Raw genomic sequence first — 25,531 nt, 5'->3', positions numbered from 1 at the left:
TGTTGGTATAATCCCAGAGCGGGAGATGGTTATCTGCTATAAGCCATCCCCCACCAGCCTGGGACTGAGGAATTTGTACTGAATGAATGGAGACCCCCTGCGAAGGTCTGTGGATAAAAGAAGCCTGTTTTCAATAAAGATTATCAGAGTTTGTACCTCCAGAACTGTGTCTCCTCTAGTTACTGGAGATAAGGGAGATTTAACCCCTGTGTCTGCTGTTCCAGCTAGCAGAGGATGCAGCGGGGAAAGTCCTTGTGGACTAAGAGAGCTAGTTCCCCTCTCCATTTCCCAGTTTCAGCTAGGAAGCAGCCCTTTGGCGGAGGTACCCAGCCTGGGTACAGGGAAATCTGCTACAAGTGCCATGAATACAAAGCTGTACTCTTGGCACTACCGATCCCTTTGTCTCCCCCCTCCCTCGACCAGCAGACACCAAGTAATAGGTTTTCTAAAACATTCTAAAATGGTTTGACTACTTACAATAATTTCTAAACACATTTATTGTTTACAGACATATGTATTATTGCTGTGGAGCTCTGTTATCAATTTAGAAACACCAAGTGCATGAAACACAATAGAGGGACATTTGGATACAAAATAAGGACTGTCCCTCCTAAATAGGGACACTTGGGAAGTGTGTAATTAGCAATGCAACTATATTGGGAGTACCAATATGGCGGACCATACATCCATTCCCCATAGTGCGAGCAAAACGTACTTCTCTGGTGCGTAGATTCCGAGAGTGTTTGATGAGCTATAGTAAGGGAGCGTACATTCCACAAGCACGTGTGTCTCTATTTTAGGAGCCATTTTTGTGGAGACAACGTTATGGCTATCCTAGCATTTGGAGTTCGACTGCGGTCGCTGTTGTAGAAATGTGTTAACTGCAGAGGGGACATATCTTGCAGTAGTTGTCTCTATGGTTTAGAACTCTTCGAGGAAGTGATCACTGTCTAGGTAAAAACGCATGGGTACTGATGGTAATGCTTTAGTGTATTTTACTGTTCTTTGCTGGTTTTATAACACAAATTGCAAATGGAATAGTTAGTTTATTATGCTACAGCGTATCTTTAATTCTATAGCCAAAGCTAAGCCTTTGTTCTTATCATATATGCAGTCGGTATTACTGTTTTTACATATATCCTCTTCTTTAGCGTATTTTATATCTTGGAGTAACGTGTGTACTGCAAAATTCAACATTTGTATATTATAATAACAGTGACCTAACCTTGTGCACGGTATTGCCTCTATTAGTTATTTCATTGGTGTGTGAGTAAAAAGTGTTTTCAGGTTTCACAGTTATAAACCAGCCTGTTGATTTACTTCCAAAAAGCATCAGTTCTGTAGAAATCCGACAGCTTTTCTCAAATAGAGCATCATTATAATTTTATTCAAATGTATTTCTGTATTCAGATATTCACAGCAATCACTTTATTCAAATTATTAAATGCTGTTAAACATCTGCCAACTAGGTCCATGATAACATTGAGTAATAGAACTGTACCAAAAACAGGTATTGTAGGTCATGAATAAGTGTGTGTGTGTGTGTGTGTGTTTATATATATATATATATATATATGTATATATATATATATATATATATAAACAAATTGTATATGCAGGATTTTCACCTTTTATACATTCACTGCATTTTCTACAGTTAGGTTTGCCAGATGACAAAATGTTTTAGCCAACCTAGAGCATCCAGCATATGGCCTCAGTTTAATTCTTCAGATATGATCAACAGAGCTTCTGCCTAAGCAGAAAATTGCTGCAAAATGCCAGCATTTCAGTCCTCTTCTTTCCACCTCAGGTTCCTTCATGGTAAAGTGTCAATAAATCTACCAGGGAAGATGGGATCTTTTGTTGGGTGTGCATATTGTAGAAGATAGAGTATGGCCAAGTTCAGGAGGAACTGCTATTATGCATTGCTTTTATGGTGCGCCGTACAAATATACTAAAAACAATCAAATACATTTGGAGCATCTCTGTTGGCATATCATCTCTTAAATCCGGACACTGCCATGATGTGGTTAGCTAGGAGCAGGGGCGTATTAGCCGCGAGGCAAACAAGGCATTTGCCTTGGGCGGCATGAGTTTTGTCCTGCCTAGGGCAGCACAAAACCAGGATACACCACTGGCTAGGAGGCGTCCACTCGCTAACACCATGGACTGTGGCAAATGGTAATCTGCTGTGCAGGGCAGGGGGCACTCACTGTGGGCTGGCTGTTGTTATCCCTGGAGCACGGTAGGTACTCTCACACTGAATACCTACAGTCATTACAGGGGCTGGCCAGGGGTAGGATTTATTACCGGTAACTGGCTGTATCCCAGATTACATACAACAATGTCAGTGCCCAGTGCTTTGAGTAAAATTGAAAATAATAAAATACGCTAAAGCAGCAGGACCCAGGTAAGTGGCAAATCATTATAGAACAGTTTTTGCCCTTTTACCAGGGAAAATTTTCTGGGTACTCAGGCTGTAGTGGTGCTAATGCTTTAAAAACATGTAAAGTAACTTTCTCCTATGTTAAACATCTTTGTAGATCTTGGCATTTGATTTAAAACTGGTGTTTTGGAAGAATATTTAGAAGAATGGGGAAAAAAAGGCACAATAAGGGTCCTTTGAGCCGGCGGGAACTGGTATTTGATGAAGAGAAAAGACGGTGAGTAATAACAAGGCTGTTTCTTAGTCCTGGTAAATGCAACTGAGCATAGATGTGCAAAGACATTGGTGATCTAGTATTCTAAATCCGTGTTCCACTCCACTCATGATGTAGTGCCATGCCATTTAGGGGCTATAGAAAATGTGCTTTTCCGTTATGTTTTGATATGTTAAATACCTGTCTGGCCATTCTTCTCCAAAAGTAAATAAGTAATCACCTTTTGGTGCTGGTTTGTGTGTTTTATAAATGCATTGTGATCCATAGTGCTTTCAGACAATTTGTAGAAACTATGATTATTTTATTTCTTAAATCAGTGAATGCACATTATTCTTGAGGACTGATGATGTTATCTCTCTCTCTCTCTCTCTCGCGCTCTCTCTCCCCTTCTCCCCCTTTCACTCCCAGTAAAAACTTCACTTGCATTTACTGATGCGAGAAAATTAGGAATGATCAGTTCCATAGAAGTGATCGTTCCATTTAAATATATCACACCAAATTCATGGTAAATTGTACTGAACTGTGAAAGTGTGCAAGGCTAGTGATAAAGAAGGGCTGTAAATTAATATAATAATTATTAACCTCTGCAGTAACTGAATGAATAACTGTTTTGGAATCATATCTAAATGAAGATTTCGAACACCATGTGCTGCTGTTTTGCAGTGACCTGTTATAAAGTACACAAACTGGGTACATTATGTGTACATTTCTAAATACAAGTACAAGCAATTTGATTCCCTTTCAAAGGATATTATTGTTTTTGTTTTTTTAAATGTTAGGAGGACTAAACATGAAGGTGCTATTGAGTATTATCATTAGCCTGGCTAGTTATTTTTGCTAGAATATTTACGTACTATTCTCTCATTAGGTTCTTGCTAGGCTTCTCTAATCATCCAATTTCCTGCTCCTTGCATAAATTAGTAATGTGAATATGCCACTTCATCTCTGCTTGCAGTGAATATCTGACCGGATTCCATAAGCGCAAGTTGCAGAGGAGGAAAGCGGCTGTAGAGGAAATTAAACAGAAAATTAAAGAAGAGCAGAAGAAGATGAAAGAAGAAGTAAGTATATCTCCAAAAATAAATGTTGTACTTATGTGTGTGAGATCAGGGATGCGGCAGCATAGAATGTCTTTTGTTATCCCAGTGCTTTCATTCACTTTAAACATATCACATTTTGTTCGTAGAGGCACAAGGAGTATATGAGGATGCTGAAGGAAAGAGAAGACGCTCTAGGTAAATTTATTTATTTTTGTTACTGAACAGTGCAGCTAGTAAACCATTAGAATTGTGAAAAACGGTTGTTGGAAGTGTAAAAGCTGGAGTGCTCATTGTTGCCTTTAAAAAAAAATATATATATATATTTTAGTTGTGTGTGTGGTGTATGTCCTTTTTAAATGTTGTAGCGGAGAGCTGGCTCAGGAAGAAGCAATAATCCCAGGCACAGTACCCACAGTAAGAGAATAATCCAGCAGTATAATACGCACAATCAGCAGTAAAATCCAATAGTATCCCATCACCTTTCCCAATAACTGGATGACACACAGTATCAGGAGCAGAACTGGACTTTAATCACACAACCCCTGCTTTTATGCAATGCTCCCGTGCAAGGGAGACACCCACAATAATTAGTACAGTAACCTATAAAATTACAGTAACCACCCACCATTCTCCTCCCCTCAGATAAGCATTTTTGAGTTCTTCTGAATTCTGAGTTTTAGATGTACCCCAAATACCAAGGGTACACCCTTGATCTGGGTGAGCAACATATTCAAAAATCACCCAGATCGGACCAGGGGTTCGGGAGTTATGGAGGTTTTAAGGTTTGACCGACCGCACAGGCAACAGTAGCCGAAAATAGTTCCATACGTTTTGGCCTTGCGGTCGGTCTCTTTTCATGTTTTAAAAGTCCCAAAATACATGCCATCCAGGGGTGATCTTGTATTCGCATAAATCCCTTAGTGTGAGAGAGTATTTCTACGTTTGGTTGTTTTAGCACAAATCTATGGGAGTCTGGAGGTCTCAACGGTGTTTGCTTAGTCGAGTGTCCGATTTTAGTTCCAGACACTCAACATCAAAACACCGCTGTTTGGGAGTTTAAGATGGCCGCCGCCACGTGTCAAACTCTCGAAATGGCGGCCACCCAGGGACTTAACAAAGTGTCCGTAAATTTCCCACAAGAGGCAATAAAAATGAATTGGGAGGTTAATTGAAGTCACACTTATGCCTCAAGGTGGCCCGGTGTTCGGTAGTTTGTGTTCGTATGGTGAATGAAGTATTTCAGTACAGTTTATGGGAACAATAAGACGAATGTTTTAATTCACACGAAAGTCTATGGGGAAAACAATAAGCGGGGAATATGCTGGACAGCCAGGTGGATTTTGCTACAAATGTGCTTATCCCAAACAAACACTTGTGCATTCTGAATCAAAATATTGAGCAGACTTTATTGAAGGAATGTATTGGCTCAACTATAGAACCTTTATCAAGCTTGATAAGTTGAGCCGAAACGTTGCTTCAATAAAGTCTGCTCACTATTTTGTTTCAAAGTGCACAGGATGTTCTATGTGTTTTTCGACTGAGGAAACCGGAGTAGTGCAAATAGTGTACAGGCTGGGAATTGTTATAAATATACAAAATAAAGTCCTGCTCTCAGATTCTCACTACTCCTGGGCGTCAGGAATGGCTATAGTACACATCAGCCCCAATACATACAATTAAAAAAAAGTTGCTTGCTCGCTATCCCAAATCCCTATGCCCTTTTGAATAACTGGAGGGTTTTTTCACCATCGCTCCAATGGCTATTAAAGTGTAAGCTCACCTGCCATTTTAGGCCCCTCCCTGTCTCTTTAGAGATTGTACCTTTTTTAAGCTGAAAGAAGCAAGGTGAATTGTTAGTGTAGGACTCCACTGTGCCTTGACATGGCTGGCAAGCTTACACTTGAATGGCCAGTGGATAATTATTTAAAAAAAAAATAACTGAAAACCTCTATTTAAATGTGCATCAGGATCTGATAGTGCGCAAGTAACTTTTTGCTTTGGTTTTTGTGTGAATTGTTACACTTCATATATATTCAATAGAGGGGTTTTCTACACTTAGCTCCTTCAATTTTGCAAACTTACAATAATGCAGTGCACAGACATATGACATGTTGCGTTCTTCTAGAAGCGCTGGACTTTATCTCCGTTCTCCTCCACTTCAAGCTTCAGTTTTACTTCTAAGTTGTCATATTTGTCTTTTACAACAGGCCTTTTCTTTACACTTGCACAGAAACTGCTTTCATTAAATAGACAATATAAAGTCTCCTGGACCTTTTTTCACTTTAATGTATATCACATTCATATATTATTATTATATATTTTTTTTTTAATTTGGCGTCATAGCATTCAACCTTTTCCAAATTATGAACTGTTGTAAAGTGGAATCTAGATCTGCTTGAACAATAACTGTTTTGTTTGCATGAGCCATAATACAGGTTGTTTTTACACGTGTCTGGCATCATTTTAAGAGATTTTCCTCTTGCAGAAGAAGCAGATGAGCTGGAAAGACTAGTAACTTCAAAGACGGAATCTCTACAGTTTGACCACCCCAACCACACAGTGACTGTTACAACCATCAGTGACCTGGACCTGTCTGGTGTTGGTTTTCTGCCAGTGGAAAGAGCAATGGTAAAATATTTATTTTATATGTATTTAATTTATTCCCATTTGATGACAACCTCCATATTCTGTTATTATTTACATGTTGAGACACAATGACAATCAATTGAGTTTAAACAGATCAACTTATCAGTGTTGGCAATGTCTAACAAGAATTTCTAAAAGAATATCAAAATAATAGGCGCTCACTGTTATAGAAAGGTATCTGCAATTCACTTACAAGGAGTTCCCACAGTCTTGTGAACATAAATAAGCAAACAAAGTTGGGGGGGAACTGCGCTTTCAACATACATTAATTGTAAAGTCCTTCTGGAGTGTTTTATCTTGACAGAGAGAAATAGAAACAAAAAATGGTGTAATATATTTACACTAAGTTTGTAGTGATAAGAAATGACCTATGGAACACTCACACTTTAGAGAGCTGAACCAGCTCTATTATAGTAGGCTTAGATGGTATAATCCCCATTCTGTGGATATGATGCTGAAGATCTGTAAGCTTGACTCTAGATGAATAGAGTTAATACATGTAGAGAGGAAACAAAAACAGAAACTTACAATGGTATAGTACGTAAGCAATACACACCATAAATATGCAAGTGGTACCCTACTTACATATACTAGAGCAAGGACCTTCTCTATGGTTATGGAACCTCAGGTGGAACAATCCCCACCTAAGGATATTGGGAACTAAACCAACCTCAATAAATAAAATGCAGGATAAAAGATTTGTTTTAGATTACTTGGGGGGAAAAAAGTACTTTATTTGAATAATTCTAAAAACAAACTATATCAGGGTAAATAAAACAAAGTTATACAAGTCCTCACCTGACACGTTTAGCCAAAGCTTTTAAAAAGTGGATGAGAATGAAGGGAGTATCGGCTATTTAACCCCTTAAGGACCAAACTTCTGTATCACACATGTCATGTGTCCTTAAGGGGTTAAACCCTCCAGGTTCTTCATCCGTGGATTCTGGTGTGTTCTCATCACATAGGAAATTAGGTGTTGTGTTGATGTAATATCTGATTCCTGTAAAACTTTGCTCGGAAGTGACGCAAGCTGAAATCAGTGAGCCACATATTGAATTCGGACGGCCATCAGATTTAACCCATAACCATATCTGGATAGAAATAACTAGAATAACTACTAGTAAAATACCTTTTCTATGAATGTACAGAGACCATAACTGTGCTGAAAGAACAGTAGAAAGTGGTCTGAAAATAGTCATTGGCCACTTGCAACTAGAAAGTGTTGTGTATAGATACGAAAAATATCATATTTAATAAATCGAAGATAGTACGCAGGGGCCTAAAATATAATAAAGGAATAATACTAATAATCATAAAATGGTCAATAGCCATCTCAAATAATATGGCATAAGCTAACATACTAATACGAACAGATACCAACACTAATATGAGTAGGTAACAGGTAATATATAATGAATAGTTAATAACCTCAAATATGTGCAGAAGTGCATACATATTACATATAACATGCATTAATATGGTTGTCACCAGAAATGGAGTGAGGAGAGGAAGAAAAAAAATTCTCTAAAAAGGTCAAATTTCACATTAAAATCATTTTGAGTGTAATGTATCTAGGTAATATACCCACTCCATTTCTAATTTACCCAAAACTTTTTATAATATCACCACCTCTCCAGTGTTTTCTATATTTTTTTGTAAGTCTTTCTTTTATTAAGGCATATATGAGGGATACAAAATGAAGAAAGGGAAATGTACAGGTATTACATATCTTGGTGTTAGTACATCGAAAACATAGTTAAATTTCCAGAAAGGCAATGCCTTGTTTTTATATTTTGTGAGTCGCATATTGGAGACAATTTTTAAACATGTTAGAATACGTGAAATATATAAGAAACTACTTCGCTTAACTGTAGAGTGAGTACTAGGTTATCGGGGATCTGGCTAACGTTTGTTCGATTGCAAGAGTGCAGTTAACAGATTAATACAGGAGTAAACATCACTAAGTAACAGAGCGAGCCATATGTCTAGTGTTCAACATTTGTAAATCTTAGTAAACATATTTGTTAAGTTATTGTTGGTGTAAGCCTCTAAGAGCAAGCGAGGTATATACGTTCACTGGTAAGGGAAGGGTGGATGGTTAGAATGCAGTGCTAAGTTGTTTTAAGGATTGAGTGATTACTCAGACTATGAACCCTAGATTGCGTTCGTGAGTAGCTAGAGAGACAATTTAGTATATTGCAAACAGTATGCTGAGTCGAGAGAGCAGTGAAGGCTTATATAAGCATAAGGTGTACCATACCTCAAAGCAGGTATGGTGTACATTGCTGATATTACAGTTGTTGAAGTACAAATATTAAAAAGTTGCAGGGTATGAGGCATGGTAGGGTGCCTGACAGTGAGAACAATTATGCGAGCGGGGTATACTACACGCTTATTGGACAGGGGTATCGGATAGGAAGAGAAAACAGTGGACCCGCCTGGTAGTCAGGCTTGTCAGCTTGAAATCAGCAGGCAACTGGCTATCTGGGAACCTGTCTGGTGGTCGTAATAAAACTTTATCAGGTTGCGAAAAAAGTTGAAAAAATGCAAAACCAAACATATCTAATTAAACAATGAGGAGCACTTTAAGAGTTCGATGTTTGCCTATCTCAAAGTGTAAAAATATAAAAGTTCACACCCCAAAAACTGTGTGAATTAGTGATTAAGGCAGCAGGCTAGCCCCCAGTTTGTTACCGAAAGTCAGCCGACTCCCCTAGTCGGTATTCTCATGGTGTCTGCAAGTGGGGCATAGGCGGTGCCCAGAGGTGATGTCTACAGGTAGGTAGTGCTTCTCCTGGCTGTGGTCTGAGTGCGCTTCCCTTTGGGAGAAGGGGGCTTTGGCGTGCGGGGATGGTCTCGCCGTGCTGTTCGGGTGTTCTCGTTGTGACTGGATTTCCCGGCTTTCTGGCTCCGGGCCTTAGCGAGAGCCCTCGCCCTGTGTCCATGGAGCCTCCCAAACACAGTGGTCGGCTCGGGGGCCTGCGGGTTCTCCCCGTCTCGGGTGTCCCCACGGGTGTATGGACGGCTTGGGGTAAACCCCTGGTGGGCTCCCAGCCCAGAAGGATGCCGGGTAGTCGGACGGCAGCTTTGTACACCTTTTTGACGGTGAATGTCGGTTTGGATTTTGAGGTATGCTCACAGGCTTTCTTCTGCTCTTGTGCTTGTAGGCCCACATTGCCCCGTTTGGGTTGCAGCTCGGCAGCCCTCTCAAGGGCTCCATGCTTGTAGCTTATGGCATTTGTTTTTCCGTGGTGGAGCTGTCTGCTTCAATTTGGCCTCCAGCTTGCGCCAGAAGTCGTCGAATATTGCCTCTAATCTCTGCCGGGTCTCATGCTGTGGGTCCGTAGGCTCGGGGGAACATGTGGCGTCCGCCATGTTGGGTGCGGCATCGTGTTGCTTGCGTCCCCACTCCGACCCCCTTTGCACCCGCTCCGGACTTGATGTGTCTCTCTGGTGTGGACCGCGATCACCCCCGACGGTCCGGGGGGGGAGTAACGGGGTACCTGCTTGCGTTGTGTCGGCATCTCGCGGCACCGGACCAGGGGATCGGCCGCCTCTCCCGCTCTACGGTCGCCGGGCCTCATGGCGCAAGTCGGTCTGCCAGCCGGCCTCAGTGTGGTCGCAGGCTGCAAGGTTGGTTCAGTGCCCATTCATGGGTCAGATGATACTTTTAGGGTAGTCTTTTCATAGGCTTTTAGGGCTAAAAAGTTGTATTTTGCCCTATTGATTGAGGAGCTCTGTATAGGCACGTCTACCTTCCGTGCTGGTCAGGCCCCGCCCCCCCGTGTTTTCTATATTTAGCTAAACCTAAAAACTTTTCGATTAGGATCGTGGTTATATACTAGGCAGAAACCGAATGGGTTTTTAAATCCCTTCTAAATGTTACAGCAATGCTCAGCTACTCTTATCTTAATTTTAATGGTCTAGTGGTTCTTCTAACTAGAGTCTACTCTAAATGCTGGTATCCTCTAAACTGTGAAAGGCTTTCCTGGCAAGCTCTGATCACTATCACACTGAAAACCTCAAAAGATGGCATCCGCCGTTATTGAGACAGTGAATGTATAATTAACGTATAAAAATATGATAAAACAAATTATCTTTTTTTAAACTGCTGGTCAGGGATGCATAAAAGAAATTAAAACAATTTAAATTAAAGCAATTTTATGTTTTTATGCCATTATCATAAATATTTCATTTTAGTGAGATACGATCTGAAATATCCGTATAGTGTCAGATGCTACATTTTGACACAGAGGATAGGTTAAAGTAACCCTATAGTCACAAGTACAACTTTAGCTTAATGCAGCAGTTTTGGCCATAATCAAACCTCCCTGCATGTGACTTACACAGCCTTCCTAAATGCTTCCTGTAAAGAGTCCTCTAATGTTTACACTTCCTTTAATGCAAACTCAGTTTAATTTAGAATTTCTTATCTCCTGCTTTATTAATAGCTTACTAGACCCTATAGAAGCCACTTGTATGTATTTAAAGGGACACTATAGTCACCAGAACTACAGCTTCATGTACTTGTTCAGGTGAGTATAGTCTGTCCCTGCAGGTTTTTGCTGTAAACACTGTCTATTTAGAGAAAAGGCAGTGTTTATATTACAGCTTAGGGATACCTCAACTGGCAACTCCTCAGATGGCTACTGGCATGGTTCTTGCTGGGGCAGTGCTATACAGTGTGGAGACATTGAACTTCCCTCATAGAGAGGTTGATTCAATGCATCTCTATGAGTAGATGCTGTTTGGCCAGGACTGCATTTGGCTCTCCCTCTTTGGCTGAGATCATCTGAATTGGCTATCTCAGCCAATCCAATTCTTTCCTATGGGAAAGTATTGTGATTGGCTGAGATCATCACTTCTGATGATGTCCGCCAAGGAGGCAGATCAGGGGCAGAGCCAGCACCAGCAGACTGGAAGTAGGATTTTACACTATTTAGGAGTGGGAGGGGCTATATAGTGTTTTTAACACTATAGGGTCAAGAATACATGTTTCTGTTCCTGACCCTATTGGTACTTTTAAAATTTACAGAGCAGGAAATAAAAACTTGTTTTATTCTTTATTTTTCACGTGCAAAGAGTGACAAACAAGCTTGAAACGCCACGATAGCTGTATCAAGCACATCATAAACAATCAGCATAGGACAGTTACATGGCTATATATAGACAGCACATTTTATATTTAAGTAATAATAATAGAAACGTAGATATTCACTAGCTTCGGTCGTGAAGTAGAGGATAGATTAGCTTAGGACTAGCGTGTGGGGGGGGGAGGGGGGTTGAGCTCTCTCGGTGGCCCTGTGTCTGTCGGGCAGATATGTGGTTGGAGGTATGGCTGCTGCAGCGGGACAGCTTGTAGTACCTTTCCCTCAGGCTGTGAAAATTAAGTGTCTTGTGCCAATATAAGGTGTCTAACATAAGGATAACGATTTTAACCAAAATTTAAGGAAACAAATAACTTGTGCATGTTAAACTATCGTGCGTTCAGAGTTCCTCTATTTAAGCCCTCAGGGCAAGTCTTTGGGCCTGGGGACCCGTGAAGAACGAGAAGTGGCCTAGTTAGCCATCAAAGTCCCGTCAGGTTGCGGCTGCTGTGCTCTTCCGTGATTCAAGCCGTCGGGTGACAAATGGTAGTGTCGTTGCTGGATCCCCAATCCCGGGTGTTGCGGGTATGGTGAGTTGTCCCGTCTTTGGTATGGAGTCCTGTCTGAGGCCCAGTGTGGGAAGTAGGTCTCTCGCGCCCTGCATATCTTGGATGGTGTACCGGGAATCTCCGTGAGAGAGTTGTAATGCGCGTGAGCCCCTCCACTTGTACGTGATGTTTTGCTCGCAGAGAAGTGCCGTGAAGGGCTGGAGGGAACGGCGCCAGGCCATTGTGGACCGTGAGAGGTCTGAGTAGAATGAGAGCGACAGATTCTCGAACAGGTAGGGAGAACGGTTTTGTGTTGCGTTCAGCACTGCTGTTTTATCCCTACTATTCGGAAGGCGTACCAGTAGGTCTCTGGGTTGTGTGATTGGGGCTGTGGTAGGCATTGGGAGTCGGAACATCCCTTCCGTGGTTATCTGCTTAGCCTGTTTAGGTGTAAGTAGGTTCGTGAATAACCTTCTTGTGAAATGCGGTAATTCCTCCTCCGGTATCTCTTCTGCGATCCCTCGAATCTTAATGTTTTGGCTGCGCCTCTGGTCCTCCAAAAATGCGAATTGGTGCTCAAATGTAAGATTCTGCTGTTGCAGATCAGTCACCAGTTGCTGTAGTTGCTTGGTGTGCGTGCTGGTGTGCAGGGATCCCTGTTCCCAGGGCGTTAATGCGGCCTGTCAGGCCCTGCAGGTCTGTGCGTATTTTCGCCATATCCGCCTGAATAGCGTGTTGGACCCCGGCCAGCAGGTCCTTCATAACCGCTATGGTGACCGGGGGTGAGTCGGATCGTGAGGGACTGGAGAGATGGGTCTTTGGTGCGGGTAGGGGCTCTACCTCCGTTCCGGTCGTAAAATCATCAGACATGTCGGAGCTGTCATCATGGAGGGCGGCCATGTTTGGGCTCACTGCAGTCCGGGCCTGTCTCCAGAGGTCTCCGATGCTAGGGTTTTGCCGTGGCTTGTCCGGTTTGGACTTTTTAGTTTTACGTCCCATCACGTCTGCTACAGCCAGCACTGCTGTTTTGCGATCGTTGTGCAGAGTCTGGGTGCTGTAAATAGGGGGAAAATGGCAGTTTTGTCCGGAGCTCAGACAGCATGCGGCCATTCAGCTCCGTGGCTTAGCTCCGCCCCGAAATAAAAACTTTTAAAGTAAGATACATCTGATTGAAAATAAAACCATTTTGTTGTCATTCAAGCTGTGTCAGTCACAACCAGGGAGGTGTGGAAAGGGATGCATATATGTAGACAATTGATTTAACTCCTAAATGGCAGTGAAACTTCAGAGGCATGCTCTATACACAAAAACCGCTTCATAAGAGTTGTTTTGGTGACTAGTGTCCCTTTAAGTAAAAATGGTCAAATACCCTGCTGATGGTTTTTTGGGGGATGTTGCTTCCTAAAAATGCCTCCATTTGCATACATATTTAGTCTGTAAGGGGCAAAAGTCCAATAAGCACAGTTAAACTATGCATCAATACCATAACAGGATGTTGCTGACATTACAGTTTACCCACTCAAAAAATATCCACAGTGTACTGCAATGCAACAAAACAAGTATTTGAATATTTGTTGCAGTGTTTGCATAGGCAGTTACAATGTGATCTGCTTTAAAACAAACAGTTAAACTTTTTTCAATTCTTGAGTACTCCTCCATAGCTCATTTGCTGTACTATATATCCATTTGTCATGCAAGCATTTTTAAAGCAAATATAATCCATTGAATTTATTTAAGAAGTCGAGCAAATGTGTTTTTTTTCTTCCTGCTAAACGTCCTAACATCAAAACCATTCTTGAACCGGAATTTTGCAGTAGCCAAAAATATCCTGTAAAATGAACAGGAAGTGTAGCAAAGTTCATGGTTTGGAGAAGGTCAGAACTTTGATCTAATGTCCCAGTTAAACCTCAGAGAGGTCTCTCACTGAGTGTATGTGTTTTGTTACATATTTTATATCCGTAAAACAAAAGCTAATGACAGAATTACTGGCTGCATTGTACAGGGCCACAATGTACTGACTCTTGAGCAATATTCAAAACCGTGTTCCACTTTCAAAATGATTTGCATCGCAGGTAAATGACTAATAAATATCCAGATCTGAGGGTGCAGTTTGAGGAAGTTACTCTTGTTTGAATTACCACCACCCATGTGATATTCTGAAGTCATGCCACTGCCTGTGACACTCTTTGTAACAATATATATTTTGTAGTAGGGTGATATACATTTTTAGTCCATTGAGGAAGTAAGAAATAATTTAATAGGTTATGTCAAAATCAGGTGAAATGAAAGTGGTTCACCTGTCATTACATAGTCTCCCTGTGTGCAGGAATGTCTTCTTCATACTGACTCCACAGGTTTGCATGGAAATGTCATTATTACCAATCAATGGGTTCTAACATACAAAAGACAATGTAAAAGTTACACACATGTTCATGGAAGTGGTTGTGGTTCCTGGGTAACACTTTTCTCTCTGTGCCTGCATCCTGACTAAGAACTTTTTTTTTTCTCTGCACTCTTCAGCTCCTGCCTCTGGATGATATTCAGTTTTAGCGGCTACCTGATATTAAAGTAGACCTGTCATCTAAAAATATCTGTACATTTATCAACAAAGAATTATAAAGATTTTACTTTTAATTGCCATTGAGCTATATGTGTTACATGTATTTTGGACAAAACTACTTTTTGTCAGGATTTCTATAGCAAATTAATAATTGGTAAATTTGGAAAAGACCAGGAATGCAAGTACTCATCAATACATCTCTTATTCAGGAAGAAGAGGATGGGAATGAACAACATAAGGAAGACACCAAACCCGTTGTATCTGCACCCAAAAAGTCGGGTGACCCATTGCTTTCCAAAAAGTAAGTAGCCAAGCTTTTTTGTGAGCTTTGTTGTTGATGGTATCACTAAGTTTGGTAGGGGCGTTTGTCCACCCCCAATTTATTATTTTTATTCTTTAATAACTATTGCAGTTATTAGTATATGTCCTGTAAGTATGACCACGTAGAACAAGATCTTTGCTGATCCCTAGTGAAGCAATGCTTTAGTCGCTATTCCTGTGTTCGCGTTTCTTTTTTCTAGGTTAAAGGTACGCTCTAAGCTCCAGAACTACTACAGCTTAATGTGGTGGTTCTGGTGCAAATAGGCTGTCCATGCAATCTCTGCAATGCAAACACTACATTTTCTGAGAAAAAGCGGTGTTTACGTTGATTCATATAACCACTTTTTAGTTACTGTCACTCAGCCAGTGGAAGGGCTTCCAGATGTTTAACAACTTTGCACTCTGCATGAAGATGCCGAATACTCCCCATAAAGATTTGTTGAGTCATGAGGAGAAGCTGATTGACACAGTGGAGATTGCTGCGCTTGTGCATTATCTCCCCCCCCCCCCCCAACCCACACGTCCATGCCTCTCTGTGGGGAAGCAACGGATTAACTGAGGTAATCTGTAATGATATTCTTAGCTGTGAAGGAACAGTGGCCCCGGTAAGACCATCAATATGTGTCACATACGGTTAATTAGTAAAGCGTGAATTCAAATTTTTTAATTTAAAGGTAAAAATGTAACGGTTTAATCTTAATTACCATGACCATAATGGTGATTTGAAGTAGTCATGATGTAGGTTTGAAACACCACATAATTTATTGTTTATTGTATGCTGGGGGGCTAGTTGCACACATGACATTAGTTGCTTTAACGGGTCCCCTATACTCCGCCTGAGTATATCCGCTGAAGAGTCTCCCTATTCCCGCAGAGTGAAAATGTGTTATAGCCTTTGCATCGCCAAACATCAGCCAAGACTTGATGAAAGGGTAAATCAACTGGTTTAATTCAGGCAAACGTTCAGGCAAACCGGTATTTATACCCAGGCATCGCTGTGTCTGGTAGATAATTGACTTTGACCTTGGTAAACTAATTATCGCCCGGATACAGAAGACACAACACGAAATACCCCAAAACAAGCATAAAACAACAATGCAGCCCCACAAGTTATATATCCCCTGAATAGTGGAGTCCATGCGCCCATTCTGATGAAAATAACGCTCAGATCCAATTGTCCAAATGCCACCTGGTTAAACTTTCGACCGGCCCCTATTAAAAGTCCTGACCGAAAATAGTTTCTTGTGGCCGCTGCCGTGTCGTGTTTTTTTTTACCGGGAGCTCCCTCCTTTTTTACCGGGAGCTCCCTCCTCTTTGGGAAAGGGGTTAAAACAAGATCTCAAACTGACCAGTGTGAGGCACTGGCCATAGCCGGGCTGGAGTTCCAAAGGGTTGTCCATAACTCCCACTGGTAGAAGTTCACTCCGGCTGGGTCAAAAGACTGTAAAGGGCCAGAACAAAGGGTTGGTTTGTAGGGCAATTTGTGTGTGTGTGTATACCAGGTAGGAAACGAGAGTGATCATAGTCTTTTAGGAATAGTTCATTACAGTAGCCCGGAGCTCTGTTTCCGGCCTACCTAATGTTAGTTCTGTGCATATTTCGCTTGTCGTCACAACGTGCTGACGACAGACATTATAATGTTTGCCCCCAATATCCCCTCCCTATGTGTGCTTCCTCCAGCCTCTCTCTGTTACGGACATAGAGGGGATTTAAAATTTTTGAATTTTTTATATATATATATATATATATATATATATATATATATATATATAATACTCCCATTGCTGGCTCAGACACTGGTCCATGAAAACGTCCAATCACAAGCTTCTTTATGACTATGCAAGGTCCCTGTGAAGTCAGGACGTGGCATGGAAGTCTGCACTGGCGCTGGACTCTAGGTAAAGTTTTTTGAGGGGGGGGGGGGGTTATTGTTTTTTTTTTTTTTTGTTTTTTTTTAAGGTTTTTCTGCAAACAGAGGGGGCGGACATTATTAATAGTGCCCAATTAGGCATATTGCACAAAAAAAGGGTCAGAATACCCGAAAATTCACTACGTCCGATTTGCTTTAATTCGTTACTCTGGACTTAAATTTGAAATTCTCTTTGAATTCTAACATAAATAAATAACCAACCATAGTATTCATCCACAAAGAGCAGCTTAGTTATAGGGGCCCACTAGGGTAGCCCAAATTTACTCGAAATTTATTCAAGGTGTGCTTTGTGGACAAATATTTTGGATTCCTATATTTTACTTCCTATTGGGGCTACAGCAGCAGTCAAACTATTTTGCATTTTGGTATTGTGCTATACCACACTCCTAAATCATATTTTTTGCTATAAATAAATAACCTTGACAGTGTGGACTTATGTGCAGAGGAGACAATTTATTAATGATGGGCACCTGGATTGTGTGCTTGTATGCTATGAACCTATCCTTGGCCTATTTGTCTCCAGGTATCAGATACTCACCTTCTAGGAGGTGTCTATGTTTAGAAAAGCCCAGCCCCTCTTTGACCTGGTAATACTTTTTCTTTTCCTATTGTTTAATCTTTCTTTCCTGCATACCGGATTCACTTAACTTTCACACTACTGCAATGGTTGTGCAGACTGCCTGCCAGACGTCCTTGCCATCCTTAAAATAGTGGCTGAATGCAGATTCCTGTTAGCAGGTTGGGGACCTGAACCGATTCTGGGTCATCTGGGGGATAAGAGTCTGAAGTGCCCCTGGAAGGTTTGTTATACAGACACTCCTCACTTACCAACCGGGTCATAAAACGAATTGGTCGGTAAGTGAGGATGCGCAAGAGAGCAGGTCTACGTTTGGGGGAATTTCCCCGAACATAGACCAGTTTACTAGTGCAGGGAATCCCGCGAATCTATGTTCGAGAAAATTTCCTCGAACATAGATTAGCTCAATAGCGCAGGGAATCACTGAAATCTATATTTGTGGAAAATTCCCTGAACATAGACTAGCTCTCTAAAGTGGGGAATCCCTTTAATCCCCACGCTATAGAGCAGGGCTGTCCAACCTGCGGCCCCCCAGATGTTGCTGAACTACAACTCCCATGATTCCTGGCTATCTGTTTCATTGAAAGAATCATGGGAGTTGTAGTCCAGCAACATCTGGGGGGCCGCAGGTTGGACAGCCCTGCTATAGAGCTAGTCGGAAGTGCAAGCCGTCGTAAAGTGAGGACCACCTGTATATGGTAGATGACTCCAAAGAAAAATTCCCTCAAAACAATATTCTGTCCCGATAGTTGAGGAGAGGATCATCAGAAGAGTATGTTCTGTTATGTGGTTATATACATAACAGCAGTGTGCTACTTAATATTCTACTGCCTACCATTTTTTACTCACTAAAAGTGATATTCTTGCAAGCACTCTTTTTCCACTAGGTGGCAGCGGATATGTAGAAATAGTAGCGTTTGCAGTATGGGATTCTCTATTTTAAAGATAAAGCTTTACACTAGGTGTGGTCAAAAGGTAGTTCCCAACCGTTAAGCTGCTACTTTCCTAATGCTTTACTGGTCTTGAGGCTGGGAAAGCCTTATGGTAGTTGTAGTTTAACAACTAACTTTTGTCCACTGCCTACTTTAGATAGATTATACATAAATAATCTTTCTGGATTCCATTGATTTTGCTTACAGATTCCAGATACACAGACCGCTTGTAATTATTATAAACAAAAAAAAAGATGTTTGTGGTGGGTGTTTTTGTGCTGTTTGTTTGTTGTTTTTTTTCTCTTTTTCTCTTATAGATTTTCTTAAGACATTTTATGCTTTTTTTTTTTAAATGAGCTTACTTGTTGACACTCACGGGGTTATTTATAAGTGAGAGATTTAATACATAAAATGCTTATTAATGCAAAGCGGCACTGTGATCCCCTCTCCCCATGAGGTTAAACAATCAAGAGTCAATAATACAATGTTATCAAGCCATTAAACTTTTTCATATTTTATTATCGCAAAATATTGCTGAAATCCAAGAAACATGGTATAAAATGGAAAAAGCAAAAACTGGGGTAGGAAATCTAACGTCACTATTTTGGGTAGTAGATGTAAATTTAAAAAATTCATCAAAGAGGCACAAACTAAATCCCAGATACTCAAAGAATTAACCAGTTGGTGGGACAATTTCACAAACAATACAGAACTCAGAAACAAAATAATAGATGAGCTACCTTTTTCTAGTATTTCAGACATGTTGGATAACATAAAAGTAGATACCTGGAAAACCTGGTGGAGATGAGAATTTAAAAGCATAACATAATAACGGAACATAAAATCAAAGCCTTCAATTAAATTGTGGAGGAATTCAAAATTCCCCCCAGCGACACTTTTTTTTAACCATCTGTGAATTAAGGGTTTTTTAACAAAATATATCTCCTCCCAAAATGAGGTGGAGAAAATCACAATGTTCAAACATTTCTTTGAAATAAAGAACTATAGTAACCTAATGGCAAAATGTCTCAAAGTTATGTACAGATGGAGACACAACAAACCAATAGAAATTAACAAATGGGAAAAATAAATCCATATAGAAGAGTGGATAAGCTCTCTAGACAGATTAAATAAATATGTACATTGCCTAAACCTTACGGAAACCCAATTTTAAGCTTTCAAACAGATGGTATTTAACACCGAAACGATTAAAGAAAATTTTCCTCGAGTCATCAGATGCTGTAACATTAATGAAGGCAATTTAAGCTATAGTTGGTGGCAGTGCAAACTCTTAAATCATTTTTGGAAATACTTAATCGAGGCTATAAAATAACGAACATAAAATTAGCTTTCAAACCAGAAGTGGTTCTGCTAAACTTGTTGTGGCCAAAAATGACCAGAACATATTAATGATATTACATAATATAATAATTGCAGCACCTAAACTACTTTTAGCACGAAACTGGAAAACCGAGACAATCCCACACATCCAAAAATGTAACAACACAAGTCATTTGGCAAGCAAGCATGGAAAGGGGTATCTTGGTGAATTTAGGAAATAGATATACCCAAATAGAAGACTGGGACATCTGAATAGATAAAATAGAAACGATAATTTTAAAAGAAGGCAAAGATCTTATTCCCTAAAAGGGGGAGAGAATGGGGTGAACTTGACTGTGTGTAAACTGGTGCAAGACTCTCTCCTCCTTCTCTATCTATCTCTCTCTCTCTCTCTCTCACACCCCTCTCTCTCTCTCTCTCACACACACCCCTCTCTCTCTCTCACACACACCCCTCTCTCTCTCTCACACACACCCCTCTCTCTCTCTCTCACACACACCCCTCTCTCTCTCTCACACACACCCCTCTCTCTCTCACACACACCCCTCTCTCTCTCACACACACCCCTCTCTCTCTCACACACCCCTCTCTCTCTCACACACCCCTCTCTCTCTCACACACCCCTCTCTCTCTCACACACCCCTCTCTCTCACACACCCCTCTCTCTCTCACACACCCCTCTCTCTCTCTCTCCCCCACACACCCCTCTCTCTCTCTCCCCCACACCCCTCTCTCTCTCTCCCCCACACCCCTCTCTCTCTCTCTCCCCCACACCCCTCTCTCTCTCTCTCCCCCACACCCCTCTCTCTCTCCCCCACACCCCTCTCTCTCTCCCCCACACCCCTCTCGCTCTCTCCCCCACACCCCTCTCGCTCTCTCCCCCACACCCCTCTCGCTCTCTCCCCCACACCCCTCTCGCTCTCTCCCCCACACCCCTCTCTCTCCCCCACACCCCTCTCTCCCCCACACCCCTCTCTCTCCCCCACCTCTCTCTCCCCCACCTCTCTCTCTCCCCCACCTCTCTCCCCCCCACCTCTCTCTCTCCCCCACCTCTCTCTCCCCCACCTCTCTCTCCCCCACCTCTCTCTCCCCCACCTCTCTCTCTCCCCCACCTCTCTCTCTCCCCACCTCTCTCTCCCCCACCTCTCTCTCTCCCCCACCTCCCTCTCTCCCCCACCCCTCTCTCCCCCACCTCCCTCTCTCCCCCACCTCCCTCTCTCCCCACCCCTCTCTCCCCCACACACTTCTCTCTCTCCCCCACACACTTCTCTCTCTCCCCCACACACTTCTCTCTCTCCCCCACACACTTCTCTCTCTCCCCCACACACTTCTCTCTCTCCCACACACACACTTCTCTCTCTCTCCCACACACACACTTCTCTCTCCCTCTCACACACACACACTTCTCTCTCTCTCTCCCACACACACACTTCTCTCTCTCTCTCTCTCTCCCACACACACACACTTCTCTCTCTCTCTCTCTCTCCCACACACACACACTTCTCTCTCTCTCTCCCACACACACACACTTCTCTCTCTCTCTCCCACACACACACACTTCTCTCTCTCTCTCCCACACACACACCTCTCTCTCTCTCCCCCACACACTTCTCTCTCGCTCTCCCCCACACCCCTCTCTCTCGCTCTCCCCCACACCCCTCTCTCTCGCTCTCCCCCACACCCCTCTCTCTCGCTCTCCCCCACACCCCTCTCTCTCGCTCTCCCCCACACCCCTCTCTCTCGCTCTCCCCCACACCCCTCTCTCTCGCTCTCCCCCACACCCCTCTCTCTCGCTCTCCCCCACACCCCTCTCTCTCTCTCCCCCACACCCCCCTCTCTCTCTCTCCCCCACACCCCCCTCTCTCTCTCTCCCCCACACCCCTCTCTCCTTTCTCTCTCCTTTCTCTCTCTCTCTCTCTCCCCCCCCCCTTTCTCTCTCTGCCCCATCTAGACAGACAAGTTACTGCTCTGGGGGTGCTATATTATAGATGTAGAATTATTACAAATCGTGATCACACACATTTGTAATAATGTAAAGTTGTTATGGTACTTACAGAGACCTTTTAAAATACTGCATCATTTTGAGATCGTATCCAGATTATGCTTTACCCTTATAGCTTTTATAAACCTCTGACAATTGTCTTGTCTAAAAATAGTTATCCAGCTTCCAGGATTCCTCTTTTGCATATACAAGGCCTTTAACCAGATGTTTGACATCTCTGTAACAGTTTGTCAGTTTTATGTGTTGTACTCCCTTTTCTATTAATTCATGAAATATTTTCTTACAGTGAGGAATGATTGTAATCCCATGCATTTGTCTTTTTTATATATGCAATATTTGATTGTGAGATGTAGATAACTATGTTATTGGTTGACTCGTGTCCTTCTTCTCACTAGGTCTGGTATGCTTCTTTTCTTTGTATATATAACTTATTATGGGTTTGAATAATTAGGTATCCTTTACAGCTATTTTTTATACTTGTATCCAATGATTCATGTATTTTTGTAGTCTGCTTATATGTAATTGCAGAATTTGTAGCTATTGCATTGCACTTTCCATTTGACACGGTCTGTCTTTTTTTCATTGATACAACTAATGAGAGAGCCTATTATTGTGACCCATCTAATAAAAATCTTTTTCACATATATTTGTGGTTGTGCCCCTTGTTCTAGTAATATATGCCTCAGAAAAAAAGCAGTCTCCTGACATCATCAGAAGTGGTAGCCTGATCCAATCACAATGCTTCCCCATAGGATTGGCTGAGACTGACAATGAGCCAGATCAGGGGCAGAGCCGGTGTTCTATCATTCTGCTATACCAGTCAGATTTCTATACCCTCGTCACTTCCGGGGAGGGGAATCAGCTGGATCCTGTGCTGCACATGCGTGCTAGCACTTCTGCTACTCCTCCACAGCCAGGTCCTGGAAGGTAAGTAAAACTAGTTTTACACTTTCATTATAGTTAGTGCATTCACTAAGCTTAGGCACACGGGACATTTAGGGTTAATGTTAGGGTTCAAATTAGGGTTAGGATTAGGGACTTGTTCATATTTAGTGATATTTCACATTAGGGGAATATCACCAAATAGTGATTTCTGACACTCTATTTTAACCCTTACCCCAAGGGTTAGGGTAAGAATAGAGAGTGAGAGAGGTTAGAAACACTTACCTAACCCTAATTTGAACCCTCACTTAACCCTAAATGTCCTGTGTGCCTAAGCTTAGTGAATGCACTAACTATAATGAAAGTGTAAAACTAGTTTTACTTACCTTCCAGGACCTTGCTGTGGAGGAGTAGCAGAAGTGCTAGCACGCATGTGCAGCACAGGATCCAGCTGATTCTGCTCCCAAGTGACAAGGGTATAGAAATCTGACGGGGTATAGCAGAATGATAGAACACCGGCACAATTCAAACACAGCCCTGGCCAATCAGCATCTCCTCATAGAAATGAATGGATTCAATGAATCTCTATGAGGAAAGTTCAGTATCTGCATGCAGAGGGAGGAGACACTGAATGTTTGGATGCATTTTAGGCAGCCATGACCCAGGAAGGATCTCTAACAGCCATCTAAGGAGTGGCCAGTGAAGTTATCACCAGGCTGTAATGTAAACGCTGCATTTTCTCTGAATAGACAGTGTTTACAGCAAAAGGCCTGAAGGTAATGATTCTACTCACCAGAACAAATTCAATAAGCTGCAGTTGTTCTGGTGACTATAGTGTCCCTTTAAGAAAAAAATGTTGCATATTGGCGATATAGCATTTAGTAATTTTTTTAAATAATTCTTCCCTTACTTAGTCCTTTAAATTTGGTTGTGACGACAATCTTAGATGTTCTAGTCTAGTGTGATGTGTGTGTGTGTGTGTATACATATATTTTTACCTTTTGTGAACTTAGAAGCTACTGTTTAGTGAGTGAGTGGGCTAGATCTTCTACATTGTGTGTCTTGGCCCCAGTATCACCCTTATAAAATAAGCATGTTGAGGTGAGGGGAATCCACTTGCTTTCATATATAAATATATTTGGGAGTCCAGGCCAGCTCTTCTCCCTATCACAGGTGCCTTATTCAAGGGCCCTATTTATCCTTGTACTACAGAGAGCCCCAGCATTTCCTAAGTAAGTGGATTATTCTCATAAGAGCAGGCATTAGGTTGCTAGAGTAGGACATGCCAAAAATAGAGTACACCGACATTGTGGCCGGCTTATGCCTAAGTAAGGTGCTTTAAAAAAAAAAAAAAAAGAATAATAATTTTTTAAAGTGAACGAGTTGGTATTGAGTAAGTGCACTGAATCTTGTATGTTCTATAATAATATAGGACATATAACATTGGATGATCTCGGAATATCACTTGTCTATGCCAACCTGTCTAATCTCTCCTACCAGCACTACGTGTAGCATGTCACACTCTAGCACAGGTTTGTCATTCACATAACGGAAAGACGTGAACCAAAAGCTTCTAGCAGAATCTCTCCACTCCTCTTTTACATAAATTCTCACTCTGTGGCCACTCTCACACTCACACACAGTGAGTTATTTTACAGCTTACAGAAAAGTTTACATCCACTCTCTTACATGAGCAATATGTAGTGCACATATTCATAACTTAAAGTTGAAATGACACAGTTCATAAATGACAAACTTCAGCCTGATTAGAAAATTCCCCAAAGGATGATGGATTCATGGCTTAAACTTGAAAGTAATTTTTTTTTTTTTTTTTTTCTTCTATTAATTATTATTTTTGTGCATTGCTGCATTTTAACTACTTTTATTAAACAGTATGTTGCAGTATGGGAGTGATCATATGGTGCTATAATTCCCCTTTGCATATTGTTTTACAACTGCATTTTTGTTTAAGTACTAGATTTCTATTAAAATCCTTTTCCCTACAGGATCTGCTCTCTTACTGCATCTCTCCATGCACGTAGCCAGAAAAAATCTACAAAGCGCCCCCCGAAAACCTACGATCCTAAGAAACCAGGAGGAGGCAAAACGTCAGGGCGCACAACCAAAACCCAGCGCAGGAGACAGACTGGCAAAACCCGGAGGAGAAACCCACTATAACCGTAGCAGCACTCGTTTTTATAACTGAACTGCACCGGTTTACCCTGATATGCCTTTTTATTCCGTTTTCCTCTTTGGACAATTGTTGGATTGATTAGGCTCAACTAATAATGTAAAAATTCTATTTTTTGGTTGTTTTCTTTTCTTGCTCATTTTCCTTAAGCCCAAATTTTAAGCCCACCCCTCCTCTCTCAGGAAAGCACAAGAATGAAGCTAGAACTTCCACATAACACTTTTTCCAATGACTTCATGGTAATTCTTTAATGGAGATGTTTTATTACCTACCTTAGCAAACAAACATGGGGATTCAGTTACATCATATGGCCATATTGTGTTAAGTTCACTATGAGTGGGATGCTCACCCGTTAGGAATCTGGTCTGGTTTCCAAATCTAAGCAGAAAAAAAGAGAAATGAGGGCACACCCGGAACATGCATTTCTAAGTAACGTTGCTGCCGTAAAGACCAAAATATATACAAAATACAGATAAGGGAACAGCGCGCACCAAAAAAAAGTGTTTACATTTTACAAGGGTACTTAAAATCCAAGAATCCGGACCAGATTCCTATTAGGCTGAGCACTGCACTCATCCACTTTGGGTGCACCTTTGGAGGTGACAACAGGAAAGCATAAATTGAGGAGAGTCTCTGGAAGCAGATTAAGCCGTAAGTAATGCAGTTAGTATGTTAATCTTACATGTTAAAATCAGTGTAGGACTCACCGGATACTGTGACGCAGTGATGGGCTTAACACAATATGGCCATGTGGTGTAACTAAATCTTTATATTTGTAGGCCAAGATAGGCGATTTAAGTAGTCTTGTAAAACA

The 25,531-nt window shown here is 41.6% G+C and overlaps 1 protein-coding gene across 2 annotated transcripts; it reads left to right on the top strand.

The window, feature by feature from the left end:
* Window positions 1-844: 844 nt before the first annotated feature.
* NOL12 (nucleolar protein 12) lies at window positions 845-25,123 on the top strand. 2 transcript variants are annotated; one of them, XM_063426453.1, is made up of 7 exons: window positions 845-954; window positions 2,544-2,663; window positions 3,616-3,721; window positions 3,847-3,895; window positions 6,186-6,328; window positions 14,751-14,842; window positions 24,533-25,123. In XM_063426453.1, exons 2-7 carry the CDS (start codon window positions 2,593-2,595, stop codon window positions 24,702-24,704), a joined length of 633 nt encoding a protein of 210 aa, XP_063282523.1. In that variant the 5' UTR covers window positions 845-954; window positions 2,544-2,592; the 3' UTR covers window positions 24,705-25,123. The 2 variants fall into 2 exon arrangements, with proteins under 2 accessions (XP_063282523.1, XP_063282524.1); XM_063426454.1 differs by having other exon boundaries at window positions 936-977.
* The last annotated feature ends 408 nt before the right edge of the window (window positions 25,124-25,531 follow it).

This window comes from Pelobates fuscus, chromosome 7 (assembly GCF_036172605.1).
Source record: "Pelobates fuscus isolate aPelFus1 chromosome 7, aPelFus1.pri, whole genome shotgun sequence".
Taxonomy (NCBI): Eukaryota; Metazoa; Chordata; class Amphibia; order Anura; family Pelobatidae; genus Pelobates; species Pelobates fuscus.
Note: the sequence above shows the minus strand (reverse complement) of the source record. Positions and strands in the feature narration are given on the sequence as shown.